Source organism: Octopus bimaculoides, chromosome 2, assembly GCF_046866305.1.
Source record: "Octopus bimaculoides isolate indiv1 chromosome 2, ASM4686630v1, whole genome shotgun sequence".
NCBI lineage: Eukaryota > Metazoa > Mollusca > Cephalopoda > Octopoda > Octopodidae > Octopus > Octopus bimaculoides.
This window is the reverse complement of record NC_142929.1, coordinates 108241786-108255583: the sequence shown is the minus strand read 5'-3', so window position 1 is coordinate 108255583 and position 13798 is coordinate 108241786. Positions and strand designations below refer to the sequence as shown.

The 13798-nt window shown below is 39.0% G+C and overlaps 1 protein-coding gene across 1 annotated transcript in view; it reads left to right on the top strand.

Moving 5' to 3' along the window:
* Positions 1-777: 777 nt before the first annotated feature.
* The window catches only part of LOC106868116 (beta-hexosaminidase subunit alpha), a 46315-nt gene continuing 33294 nt past the window's right edge, over positions 778-13798 (top strand). The window contains exon 1 of the mRNA XM_014913245.3: positions 778-1258. Coding sequence (XP_014768731.1) covers positions 898-1258 — 361 coding nt within the window. The 5' untranslated portion in view covers positions 778-897. The remainder of the gene's footprint in view (positions 1259-13798) is intronic.

Sequence of the window (13798 nt, the reverse complement as noted above, 5' to 3'; positions counted from 1 at the left end):
AAATTTATATGCTCAAAGTGAATGGAGATAATTTTCTGAAATATTTGTTCCGAATATGTTATAGATTTTTCAATGCATTAAGAGAAGGTTGCTTAGCTGATACAGTTTTTGTAAGGTAAGTGAAGGCAGGAGTGGCTGTGTGGTAAGTAGCTTGCTTACCAACCACATGGTCCCGGGTTCAGTCCCACTGCGTGGCATCTTGGGCAAGTGTCTTCTACTATAGCCTCGGGCCGACCAAAGCCTTGTGAGTGGATTTGGTAGACAGAAACTGAAAGAAGCCCGTCGTATAAGTGTGGTGTATATATATATATATATATATATATATATATATATATATATATATATATATATATATATATGTATGTGTGTATGTATGTGTTTGTGTGCCTGGGTTTGTCCCTCCAACATCGCTTGACAACTGATGCTGGTGTGTTTACGTCCCCGTAACTTAGCGGTTCGGCAATGGGTTTGTCCCCCCAACATCGCTTGACAACTGATGCTGGTGTGTTTACGTACCCGTAACCTAGCGGTTCGGCAAAAGAGACCGATAGAATAAGTACTAGGCTTCCGAAGAATAAGTCCTGGGGGTCGATTTGCTCGACTAAAAAAAATGCGGTGCTCCAGCATGGCCACAGTCAAAAGACTGAAACAAGTAAAAGGTTAAAGAGAGTTTGTAAATTTTTGTTTTTCTCTTAGTCAACGAAAATTCAGTAAACATTACTCATTGTACTCCCACCACCATCACCTATATATATCTATATATATTCATATGCAGTCAGTTGTCGCTCAATTATCAGTCGTAGACGCACTGCCGGTTTGACAGAGTGAACGGCAAGAAGTTGTTAACTAAAATCAGTGATTTTGTCTTCCTTTCCATTTATTTTCTCAGTGTCAACAATGGCGAGCGGTTACGTTTCTCTTTCTCGTACGTTCTTCCTATTACTACTGTCGACTTTCTGTGTTGCACTTAATAGCAATGTTCGTGTTTGGCCTTTACCACAAAAAATAAACAGCTCCTCGAATGTGATGCAAATTCATCCGTACAGTTTTACATTCACTGCAACATCCGTATCTTGCGATGTTTTAGATTCCAGCTTCAAGAGATGGTGGAAGAGAACTTTTATCAGTTTAGAACCCCGTTTGAAAAAATCTTTCCAATTCCAAACTAGTCAGGTTGAAGTTCTCAACAACTTGAATGTGAACGTTCGTCAATCATGTAATGGTGGAATGTACCCTTCACTCCAATCAGACGAGTCTTGTAAGTTATTTTTCCTATTTACTTTTTGTTTTAGATCGCCATTTGTGATAATACTACCCTTTTAATTAGACGGTATGTGTAGGACTACATTATCGAATACATATTTAAGAGATGAGGAAATATGTACATTTGACGGATATTTGCCCTCATCTTGTTTGTTTCGGCTTATATACCTTCCAGCCTTTATCAGGTATCTTGGGGAAATTTCCTAAGGTATTTTTCGATGTTGTTCTTACTATTATTATTCAGTTCACTGCCTGGAATTGAACTCGGAATCTTGGGGTTAGTAGCCTGCGCTCTTAACCACAACGCCATATACCCATGGGCAATTATGATGTGAGCTTTAATAAATCTATAAGCCCTAAAATTCACTCTATAATTGCCCATGGACATATGGCGTAGTGGCTAAGAGCAAGCATTCCGAGTTCGATTCCTGAATAATAATAACATGAGGAATGAGAACCTGGAGGGTGTATCAGCCGAAACGTTGTGCTAACAACAAACAAGATGAGGACAAATAATGTACATTATCGAATGTGTCCGTTTTTCAGATGATGGGTTAATTTGAAGGAAATTTGGCTGTTAATTGTAAAATTGTATATCTATCAGCTCATTGAGGATAGCGTAATTAGTTCGATCTGATTTTGTCTGAGTTCAAACCCCGCCAAGCAGCGTTGGATTAATCAGAATAAGCATGTGCTTAGAACATCGAGGGAAGGACAGGGCACTACAGAAGAAACCACTTTAAACTTGCTAAAATAATATTTAGGAAGCCTTTATCCCTACTAAGTATAGATGCAGAGGTGTTACCTAAGATTAGGATCTGATCAAAGACTTTGCTAAAGTGAAAGTATACAAAAATAAACGCTATTGATTCTACTTTTAAAATTTTCATTCCCCCACGTATTTTTCTACATATTTCGCAAAAAAAAAAAAAAAAAAAAATTCTGAAAAAAGTGAAAATTGAAGTATTTATTTTTTCTCTGCAGAATCAGAATCTCCGTACGCGAAAATGGGGAATTCTGTAAAAAAACAAAAAAAAAACAAAAAAAAAACAAAACAAAAAAACAAAAGGGTGCGGTCCACATACTTTATGTCCGCTAAATAAAAATTTATTTTATGGTTTGTTATTGTTTATATTTTGAATTACATAGGCGCAGGAGTGGCTGTGTGGTAAGTAGCTTGCTTACCAACCACATGATTCTGAGTTCAGTCCCACTGCGTGGCACCTTGGGCAAGTGTCTTCGACTATAGCCTCGGGCTGACCAAAACCATGTGAGTGGATTTGGTAGACGGAAACTGAAAGAAGCCCGTAGTATATATGTATATATATATATATGTATAGGTATGTGTGTCTGTGTTTGTCCCCCCACCATCGTTTGACAACCGATGCTGGTGTGTTTACGTCCTCGTAACGTAGCGGTTCGGCAAAAAGAAACCGATAGAATAAGTACTAGGGTCGATTTTCTTGACTAAAGGCGGTGCTCCAGCATGGCGGCAGTCAAATGACTGAAACAAGTAAAAGAGTAAATAGTAATCTTTTATGGGGGTACCAAAATCTTATAAATGCTTAGGGCCTCAATGGGTCTTAATCCGGCCCTGCCGCCAAGATCAGTGGCAAGACTTCCTTTTGTACCCCACCAAAACTCACCTTTATTTTTTATTTTTCATTTTCATTTTTACAGAAACCCTGTTTTCGGGTATGGAAATTACGAATTTGAAAAAAAATTGTCAAAAATTGGCATTTCAAAATTTCAATTCCCCCCCCCCCCCCCCCCCCCCCCCCCCCCCCAATTCCTTCATTTTTCACTTTTTTCAGAAATTTTTTTTTTTTTTGCCAAATATGTGGAAAAATATGGAGATTGTAATTCTGAAAAAAATTTCCAAAACTTTTTGTAAAATTTCAATTTAAAAAGGAAAAAGATTACCCCTACCCTACCCTCGCAGTCTACAGCATAAACACGAAGTTTTGAAACCCTTTTCACCATTGCGCATGTGTTGACTGCTACACTAAAAGTGAAAGTTTGAAAGTGGTGTGGGCGACAAGGGGAAAAGGTTTTGGGAATTTTTTTTTTTATTTTTAGTTTTAAAATGTGGACAGCCCAATTCTGTTGTTCATTTCTCTTTATCATTTCCAAATAACTTTTTAAATACTTTGAAATCAAAATTGAGCACACATGTCAGAGACGTAACCCACCTGTTCCCAGATCAGCTTCTAATCAGCTTGTGCCTTGTGGGGCTACCTGGGCACCTTACTACCATTATCAATGTTTTGCAGTTCTTACTAATCATTTTCTCTTCCACTCTGTGTTTATTTATTTCCATACTAGATGTGAGAAGCCATGGAGATACCTCTGCAGGAACTTGCTCAGATCCCATCTCTCATAGTAATCCCCTCATCCTTTGGCAAGGAACTGAGCTCCAGCCCCAACCCTACCTACCCCAGAGCTCATAGTCCTGCAATCTGTATGGTAACCTCAATAGTGCAGGTGGCTTGAAAAGCAACTTCACTTAGTCCCCACTCTCAAGTGGTTGATGTTAGAAAACCATAAAAACAATGCTACAATAGACACTGGAGCTTGATCCAATCCTTGGACACATCGGTTCTTGTCAAACCATCTAATTCCTGCCAGTATAGAACATGGGTGTTAAATGATAATGATATATATATATATGTACCAGGTGCAAGCTATGGACACATAAGAGGTGCAGCAACATCAAAGGCAGGTTAACTAGCAAGTTAGTTTTTGTTTGTGGCAGATGTTCAGGTGCAATAAAGACTGTAAACAAACAGGAAACAACTTCTATCTCATTCCAGGGTGAAAAACTAGAGGTAGTCGATAGCTTCCGCTATCTGGGCGACCAAGTTAGTAGTGGGGGTGGGTGCGCTGAAAGTGTAGCTGCTAGAATAAGAATAGCCTGGGCAAAGTTTAGAGAGCTCTTACCTCTGCTGGCGACAAAGGGACTCTCACTCAGAGTAAATGGCAGACTGTATGACGCATGCGTACGAACAGCCATGCTACATGGCAGTGAAACATGGGCTGTAACTGCTGAGGACATACGTAAGCTCACAAGGAATGAAGCCAGTATGCTCCGTTGGATGTGTAATGTCAATGTGAATACCCGTCAGAGTGTAAGTATCTTGAGAGAAAAGCTGAACATTAGAAGCATCAGTTGTGGTGTGCAAGAGAGACGATTGCGCTGGTATGGACATGTGGTGAGAATGGATGAGGATAGCTGCGTGAAAAAGTGCCACACCCTAACAGTTGAGGGAACCCGTGGAAGAGGTAGGCCCAGGAAGGCCTGGGCTGAGGTGGTGAGGCAAGACCTTCGTACATCGGGCCTCACCGAGGCGATGACTACTGACCGAGACCTTTGGAAATGTGCTGTGCGTGAGAAGACCCGGCAAGCCAAGTAAGATCGTTGCCAGTGCCCCTGGACTGGTTCTTGTGCGGGTGGCACATGAGATGCACCATTTTGAGCGTGGCCGTTGCCAGTACCGCCTGACTGGCTCCCGTAGGATTTTCAAGCGAGACCGTTGCCAGTGCCCCTGGACTGGCTTGTGCGGGTGGCACATAAAAAACACCATTTCGAGCGTGGCCGTTTTCGTGCAGGTGACACGTAAAAGCACCCACTACACTCTCTGAGTGGTTGGCGTTAGGAAGGGCATCCAGCTGTAGAAACTCTGCCAAATTAGACTGGAGCCTGGTGTTGCCATCCGGTTTCACCAGTCCTCAGTCAAATCGTCCAACCCATGCTAGCATGGAAAGTGGACGTTAAATGATGATGATGATATGTGTGTGTGTGTGTGTGTGTATTATTCTTTCACTTGTTTCAGGCAGTTGACTTTATCTCTTCATAAAGTGGTACAGAGGATCAAGTAAGAAACATTACAACTTCTGATGGTTGTAGTCATCCATTGTTTGGATAATCCAGTCTGGGTCATCGTTGGTTAGATGTGCTCTGTTATATTAATTTTTCTTTGGTGAAAATGGTAGGATATCAGCGCAACTCGCCTTGATGAAAAACACTCACCCCTTTGGTCTTAGATAATTTGTTGCACCAGTTTCTGAGAAAGAAGTAGGCTCCAGAGTACATACCAATTAGTTGTTTGAGAATGTATTACACACAATGTGACTGGACCTTTGATCCAAATCCCATACGATACTCAACCAATGTTCAAAACTCATATGATTGGTAAAATGACCAGTCATTACAGATTAATGTGCTGAGCCTATAAAAGGCTAAATGACTTCAATATGCCATAATTTGGTCTTACTACATCATCTTGGGACCAGTGTGATTCTCACAAGAGAAAAACACGAAATACAAACTCATAAAAATAGTAGCAAAAGCTACAGTAGGTGTTAAAGAAAAATGTCCAAACATGAATACAAGAAAGAAAGTGAGGGCATTGTTGTTCATAATTAGAGTTCACAAACACAAAATGGTGCAAGAACAAACAAGAAGTAAAGTTCATAAATCTGAAAAGAAAAATTTATGTGGAACATTTCAGCATGAAAGTCTTTAGAGATCTGCATAGGAGAAGGTTTATCTGAAGGTTTGCATTGGGGATCTGGATTGGAGTAACTTAGGAAAACTTACCAAAAGCCTTAACCAAAAAATAAGGGGCCTGTCCCTTCTAGGTTAGCTCTGTGAGCAACTTAGCCAATCATTGATATCAGCCGAGGGAGCATTGTTGTTGAAGAAGTTAGCATTGTCCAATAAAAAAGAGGAAGAGTCCATAAGTCATGTTGCTATGGTTTGAGAATATGTCCGGCCAATGCTTCCGGATCACTGTTTATAACCACATCGGCTGCAATGACAACTTGTCTATAAAACTTTGCTATAGACAACATTGCGTGTTCTGCCCTGAGGAGCATACACAAAAAGAGCGTTTCTACTACCCACACGGGAGCAGGCCACATAAAGTTGCCCATGTGACAAGCATGGCTCCCCCACATGGATGCCTGCCATGGTGTGCTGAAATCCTCGGAATTTCACTCCCCCCACACATTGATCTTTTCACCATCTATTTTTCAATGTCCTGGAAAAATATGGAGATTAAGAATATGGATAAAAATTTTTTTTAAATCTCAAATTTACCATGAAAAACTCCAGCTAAATTTTTAGATAACACTTACACGATTTTCACTAAGAAAACAATAAGGTAAATTTTCAGATTAACACTCACACGCTAAAACCCTAACCCTAACCCTAGCCCTAACACCCTAGTGAAAATCGTGCAGGTGTTAATTTGAAAATTTACCAAAAATAAATCGAATTTTTTGTGTGGAATCAACTATCCTGGCCTGCTAATATGCTACAAAACCCTTTTTCTGGTCAGAAAAACGGGTTGGGGGTGTGATGGAAGCCTCAGAAATTTTACCCATTTATATTGTGTAATTCACTGACAAATTGTTACATACCTTTGTTTCATTGTTGTTAAATAAATGGATTGTCAATAAACTTTTTTCTTCAGTGTGAAATATAAACAAAACTCTTTCGCTCCCAAAGTAGTATGTGTGTGTGTGTGTGTGAGAGAGAGTGAGAGGGGGGAGAAAGATGAACGATTTAAAATAAATAAATGATCTAAACTAAATATATTTTAATTGTTGTGAGAAAGTATATATAATCTCATTATAAAATATAGTGTCTTTCAAAAACATCCTATATTTGAAACTATATCTCATGTTTAAAAAAAAAAAAAGCATTTTATGCTGCCACTTACTCTATCTTCCTTTACTCACACCTACCTTTTCTTTCATTTGATGCTTTCTGTCGCCCTCTCCCACTTTTTCTTTCTTTTTTTTTGTTAGATGCTGGCAAACAATCTCTATCTCTCCCTCACTCGCCCTCTCACACACATACACACACACATCAACACAATTTCCCTCTCTCCCTCACTTCGCCATGTTAGCAAACTTCAAAATTTGTAAAAGTTATGGTTGAAAATCGATTTTTACAGCTATACGCGGGTGCCTCTGAAGGAAAAAGTTGACGAAAATGCTAGGGTCATGATGAATGTCCTCCTAAAATTGGAACGACATACGTGCTAATTTGTGGACGTGCATAAATTACATTCACGTACACACACATCCTGCCTTTTATATATACAGACTAGCAGTATAACCCAGCGCTGCTCGGGATTAAGCTAGGATTATTAAATGATTAAGTCCTTTATTTCCAACCAAAATAAGTAACATCGACATCAGATTTGAGCGAAATCCGTTGAAATTGGTTTGGCTGAAAATGGTTTGCTGGCAATTTGATTGGGAAATCCCATAAGGAATCAGTTTATTGGTTATTTTCACTTATTGACTCTTTTTTTTAAATGTTGCATTAGAGATCTGCATAGGAGAAGGTTGATCTGAAGGTTTGCATTGGGGGTCTGGATTGGAGTAACTTAGGAAAGCTTACCAACAACCTTAACCAAAAAATAAGGAGCCTGTCCCTTCTATGTTAACTCTAACCTAAACCCTAACCCTAACTCTGACCCTAAAACCGTAACCCTAACCCTAATCCTAATCCTAACCGTAACACCCTAGTGGAAATCGTGCGGGTGTTAATCTGAAAAATTACCAAACCCTTTTTGTGGTCCGAAAAACGGGTTGGGGGGGGGGGGGGGGGTGACTGACAAATTGTTACATACGTTTTTGTTTCATAGTTGTGAAATATAAACAAAACTCTTTCGCTCCCAAAGTAGTATATGTGCGTATGTGTGAGAGTGAGAGGGGGGGGGGGGAGAAAGATGAACGATTTAAAATAAATAGATGATTTAAAATAAATATATTTGAATTGTTGTGTGAGAAAGTATATATAATCTTATTATAGAATATAGTGTCTTTCAAAAACATCTTATATTTGAAACTATATCTCATGTTTAAGAAAAAAAATGCATTTTACTCTGTCTTCCTTAGCTACATTTTCTTTCGTAATACGCTTTGTCTCCCTCTTCTACTTGTTCGTTCCTGTTTTGTTTTTTTGTTAGACGCTGTCTTGGTGAGAGAATTTTTTTTTTCCTTAGCCGCTTTGTCTCCCTCTTCCACTTTTCATTTTTTTTTTTAGACGCTTGGCAAACACTCTGTTTCTCCCCTTGTCACAAACACACTATTTCTTTCTTTCTCTCTTTCTTTCTTTCTCTTTCTTTCTTTCTCCCTCTCTTTCTTTCTTTCTTTCTCTCTCTCTTTCTTTCTTTCTCTCTCTCTTGCTCTCTCTCTCTCTCTCCTTCACGCGCGTACGCACAGATTTGACTTCGCCATGTCAACAAACTTCAAAATTGGTAAAAGTTTATCGATTTTTACAGCTAAGAGGCGTGGATGTAGATATGGGTGTTGTAAGTGGGGTGCGGTTGTTCAGAAAGTGAATCGATAAAAGCCTGCTTCACATGACCTATGGTAACAATCTGTTTCCCTTGAACATCTAGTAGCATAAACTTGGTCTTTCACCACATGAAATTACTTTATGGCACCCCTCCTATATTACCTGGTTAGATGGTCACAAATACAACTACAGCTAACCAAAATTTCGATTCAGCAGATTATGTTCCTCAATTGGAAAAATACATGATGAAATTACCCCCATTGGTAACCAGATCACAATCAATCAAGTCTTTTGTTCCACCAAATATTCGTAAATAGACTCATGTTTTCATATGTAATGATGCACAGTCAAGCAGCTACTACAGCAGTCTTATACCAGCCTGTATTGGGTGTTAAAAGTAAAACCCAAGTTTATGCTACTAGATGTTCAAGGGAAACAGATTGTTACCATAGGTCATGTGAAGCAGGCTTTTATCGATTCACTTTCTGAGCAACCGCACCCCAGTTACAACACCCATATCTACATCCACGCCTCTTAGCTGTAAAAATCGATAAACTTTTATCAATTTTGAAGTTTGTTGACATGGCGAAGTCAAATCTGTGCGTACGCGCGTGAAGGAGAGAGAGAGAGAGAGCAAGAGAGAAAGAGAGAGAGAAAGAAAGAGAGAGAGAGAGAAAGAAAAAAGAGAGAAAGAAAGAAATAGTGTGTTTGTGACAAGGGGAGAAACAGAGTGTTTGCCAAGCGTCTAAAAAAACAAAAAAAACAATTGGTAATACTTTTAATCAAACCTCTGATAAGTGCATAGAGCTGCTTTCAATTGACAATGAAAATGCTCTATCATCCTGTTAAACATGGGATGGTAAGCAGTGGTACTGATCAATCAAGTACCCAGGAAGTTTGAAAGTTCAGCAAAGAAATTTGATTCAAATTGTCAACCTCTATCAGCAATTATGGTGAGAGGAGCTCCAAAACATGAAATCCACCCAACTATAAGAGTCTTTGCAATTGTGAGAGATGAAATGTCTTTGTTGGCTATGGCTTCAGGCCATCTAGAAAAATGATCTATACTAGCTCAACGAATACATATTATCTTGAACTAGTGGCAAGGAGTTCACAATATCTAATTGGATATGTTTAAAGCACTTGTCTGGAGTAACAAAAGTGCCCAAAGGTTTCTTGATGTGGCATTGAATTTTAGTTTTCTGGCACAATATTCAAGTAAATGCCCAATTACAAATGTCTTTTTGCATACAGGGACACATGAAGTGACTTGAAATTAATTTCATTGTTGCTGAAATACTGGGATGTGGTAAATTATAAAGAACAAAAAAAAAAAAAAAACGTTCGCCTATGAATCTTTGAAACATATGGTCTGGAAAAAACTGATAGAAACATCACACCAAACAGAAGAATCTGTAAAATGTAGTTGTAGTAGACAGAAGTCTAAAGAAGGTGAGTCCAACAATTAAAGAGGCAAAAATTTGTCATGTCATTGTTGATCCAACATAATTTGATGCATGTCATGCTAATGTGCACACGAGATAAGGTAGCTGCAGAATTATCTCTGCCCTTGATGTAATAAATATCAACAATGTATTGTGAAATGAAATCCAAATGTCATAGGTTTATGGGTGAATATTTATCAGTTTTCGACTGTAGAGCAAAAGTCAATGGTTTATGATTGGTGAAAACTATGAACTGTTGTTCCTCAAGAAAAAAAAACAAATGTTTTACAGCTAAATAAGCAGAGAAATCTTCAGGCCACCAATCGAAGGAAAATGAGTGAGAAAGATGGTGAGCCAGTTGCTAGCACTTCTGGAATTAAGCATGTCAGGAAGCATAAGACTGAATCTGAAGATGATGAGGTGCTTTCAGAAGAAAGTGAAGCAGTTAGTGAATTATCAAGAATTGATCTTCCAAAAGAGAAAGCAAGGTATTTCGAAGATACTGCTGTTGCTGTAGGTACAAGTACAATTTATGATGATAGTGAAGATGAAGATGTTGACAAAGATGAAGAGGAGGTGGAGATTGAAGAAGTTGAGGAAAACGACAAGGATGATGACGAAAGTGATGAATATATAGGAACTGTTATCACTTCTAGAAGTAAAACCATGTTGTATTCTCATATTAAAAGTAGTAATGAATCCATGCGAGACATGAAATGGAAGTAGAGGACATGGAAGGGTATATTGAAGATAAAAATGACAATACTATTGAAGGCAGAGATGATAGAGAGGAAATTTATGAGCTAGAAGAAGAATCTTTGTCAAGAATTATCTGTGGAGATGATGGAGCAGTTCTCACTCCTATTAGAGTTCACAGGCGGCGGCTTGATGACAAACAAGATGATATTCATAACATTGATCAAATTGATGAGGATGAGTTTTTGGCTGCAAAAAATGCTGCTATGCAAGACAAATCTCCAAGGACACCACAGACACCTCAGTTTGTTGAGGTTGAAACTGTTTTTGAATCTCCTGATAGACGATCTGTACAAACACAGAAAAATCCACAACTGAGGTAAAAGAAGGTGAAATTGATGAAATCGATGCAGATGATGGAGATCTTTATAGAAGACATCACTGAAAGAAGGAAGAGTCTCTATTGAAAGTGCTGTACCTTGACTCTACTGATTTGAGGCATTTGGAAAAGAAAGAAAGTGGTTGCCAAGCATTTAGGACAAACTGTGGCAAAACTCTGTCAATTCCTACATCTGATGCATCAATCATTAATGATAAGGGTGCATTTGAAACAGGGTGAGCCAAATGTATAATTCTTGGTAACTTGTCCTTAATATCCTCAAAGGCTTGTAACTGACCATAAAGAACCCCAAGATTGTTTTCTATAAGGCGTGTAACTTCAGTACACTACTTTACAGCAGTGAGACATGAAGCCTCTATTCTAGACAGGAGTTGCATCTTGGATATCAAGTGAACTGACTGAATTATCAACACTGAGGTCCTCAACCATGCCAAGATACCCAACATATTCACTCTGCTCCAACAGTTCTGTCTGTGCTGACTCTGTCACACACATCATATGCTGGACTGGAGGATCCCCAAAGAATTCTTGTATGGAGAATTAGCCACTGGCACAAAAGCATGAAGATTACCTCTTTGTTTCAAGGATTATGCAAGAGGTGCCTATAATTTTTAGCGTCTACTTTGCTTCCTCCCTTGTGGATAAGGCATACTGTTCCCTACTTCAATTTGCATAGAAGCTTACCACTTGCAAGGAAGCTCTGAAAAAGAAGCTGCGGTGGTTTTGCAAGGGCTCATGTTCATGATTTGAAGATTACTGAGAATCTATCAGAGCCAGCAGCTGAATTTGTGTCTACCTCATCTATAGCCAATATTACATCTTGTTCTTTAATGTTGATGTAATCAATTATTATCACCTTGGTTACAGGTGAAGTAGCAAAGAACTCCACTGGTTTGTTCACTTGCCTGTGTCCCAGAGGGGTATTAAAAAAAACACTTTTGAACTGTTCGTTCAGTATTTCATTTATCTCCATTGGGTTTCCTGTGAAGAAGCCATCATTTTGGAAGAAGAGTCCTACTTTGTAGCATACTGAGGCTGTTTCTTTGATCGTGCCTTGTAGTGTACTAAGGCTGTTTCTTTGATCAGGTGAAATAATGGTGGTTTGCTCATGGTATCTGACTGATTATCAAGCGATTAGGTTTTGAATCACTACTAAAAGAGCATAGCAGGGATATATTGGGCAATAGTTCCAAATGTAGATATATACTTTACTACACCTATAACCACCACCCTTTTTCTGTGTGCCATGTTATACTGGTACAGGTAGGTGGGTCTTTTATAATACTGTGTGTTACCAATGCTTTGTGGCAGTGGTCTTCAACATTGTGTGTCACTAATTACAAGAGCCATCCACTTTGACTGCCCTGCACGTCTTTATATAGATGTCATCTTTCATATGTATGCCCATATCATTGCTTTCTTATCTCTTCCACTCTACATCCACTCCTGTTTATATTCAATTTTTAATTTCCCACAGCTCATTTCTGTATATAACATTACATATCCTGCAGAACATGCTCACTTTATTTCTTTCTAGACTTCATAAATCCTCTTCATTCAAGACCTATATCTTGCCACCATGTTGCATCACAGTTTGTAATATAAGCATCATATAATTTGTCCTTCCTTGATAGCTTCTGGAAAGCCTTCGACAGCATCGAAATCAACATTGTACTACAAGCTCTCAGGAAACAAGATGTGATAATGCAGTATGTCACCCTCCTTCACGTGGCAAATACCAGGTGCACAACAAATGTAGCCCTGTTATCCTCACCAGTAAATGTTCTGGTGGAGAAGGGTGTTGAGCTTTTCACAGCATGTCTTGAGATGGTCATGCAATGTTATACACATGTGAGACGTGAGCCTTGATGAGGAGAGAACAACATCTGCTTACGGTGCAGAGAGCCATGGACAGGTCAGTGTTGGGAATCTCACTAAGAGATCACATCTGGAATGAGGAGGTCAGGGATAGAACTGGAGTGAAGGATATCATCACAGAATACCACCAGGCAAAGCTATGATGGGTTGGTCATATCACAAGGTTCACAGACAATCGGTGAACCCATGCAGATGTTTGGAACAATGTAGAGGAGAATGGTGAGAACATGAGGGAAATGGAGCAAATGCTTTAGTCTTTTTTTATTTTGAGGTCTCTTAATTTTAGGTTTTGCTTCTTTGGAATTTCTTCTCTAAATCTTGGAATTCTCATGAGCAGTCAATCTTAAACTTCTTTATAGTCTGAAGGATTATAATGCTGGTTATTTAATCTAGGTGATGTGTTAAGATTACTTAGATGATTCAGTGCACAATCACTACTAGGGCAGTTCAGAATTTCAGTGTCAGTTAACCTCATCATCATCATCATCATCATCGTTTAACATTTGCTTTCCATGCTAGCATGGGTTGGACGATTTGACTGAGGACTGGCGAACCAGACGGCTGCACCAGGCTCCAATCTGATCTGGCAGAGTTTCTACAGCTGGATGCCCTTCCTAACGCCAACCACTCCGCATTTTCTGCAATATTTGGTGTGCTGGTGTAATAGCATAGCTAACACACACTTATACACCTCTATCTGTCTGAATCTCTCTCTCTCTCTCTTTTGCTGTTTATCTTTTTTTTTTATGTATGTGTCTATCTCTGTGACTGTTACTTGCATATTTCACCATCTCATTA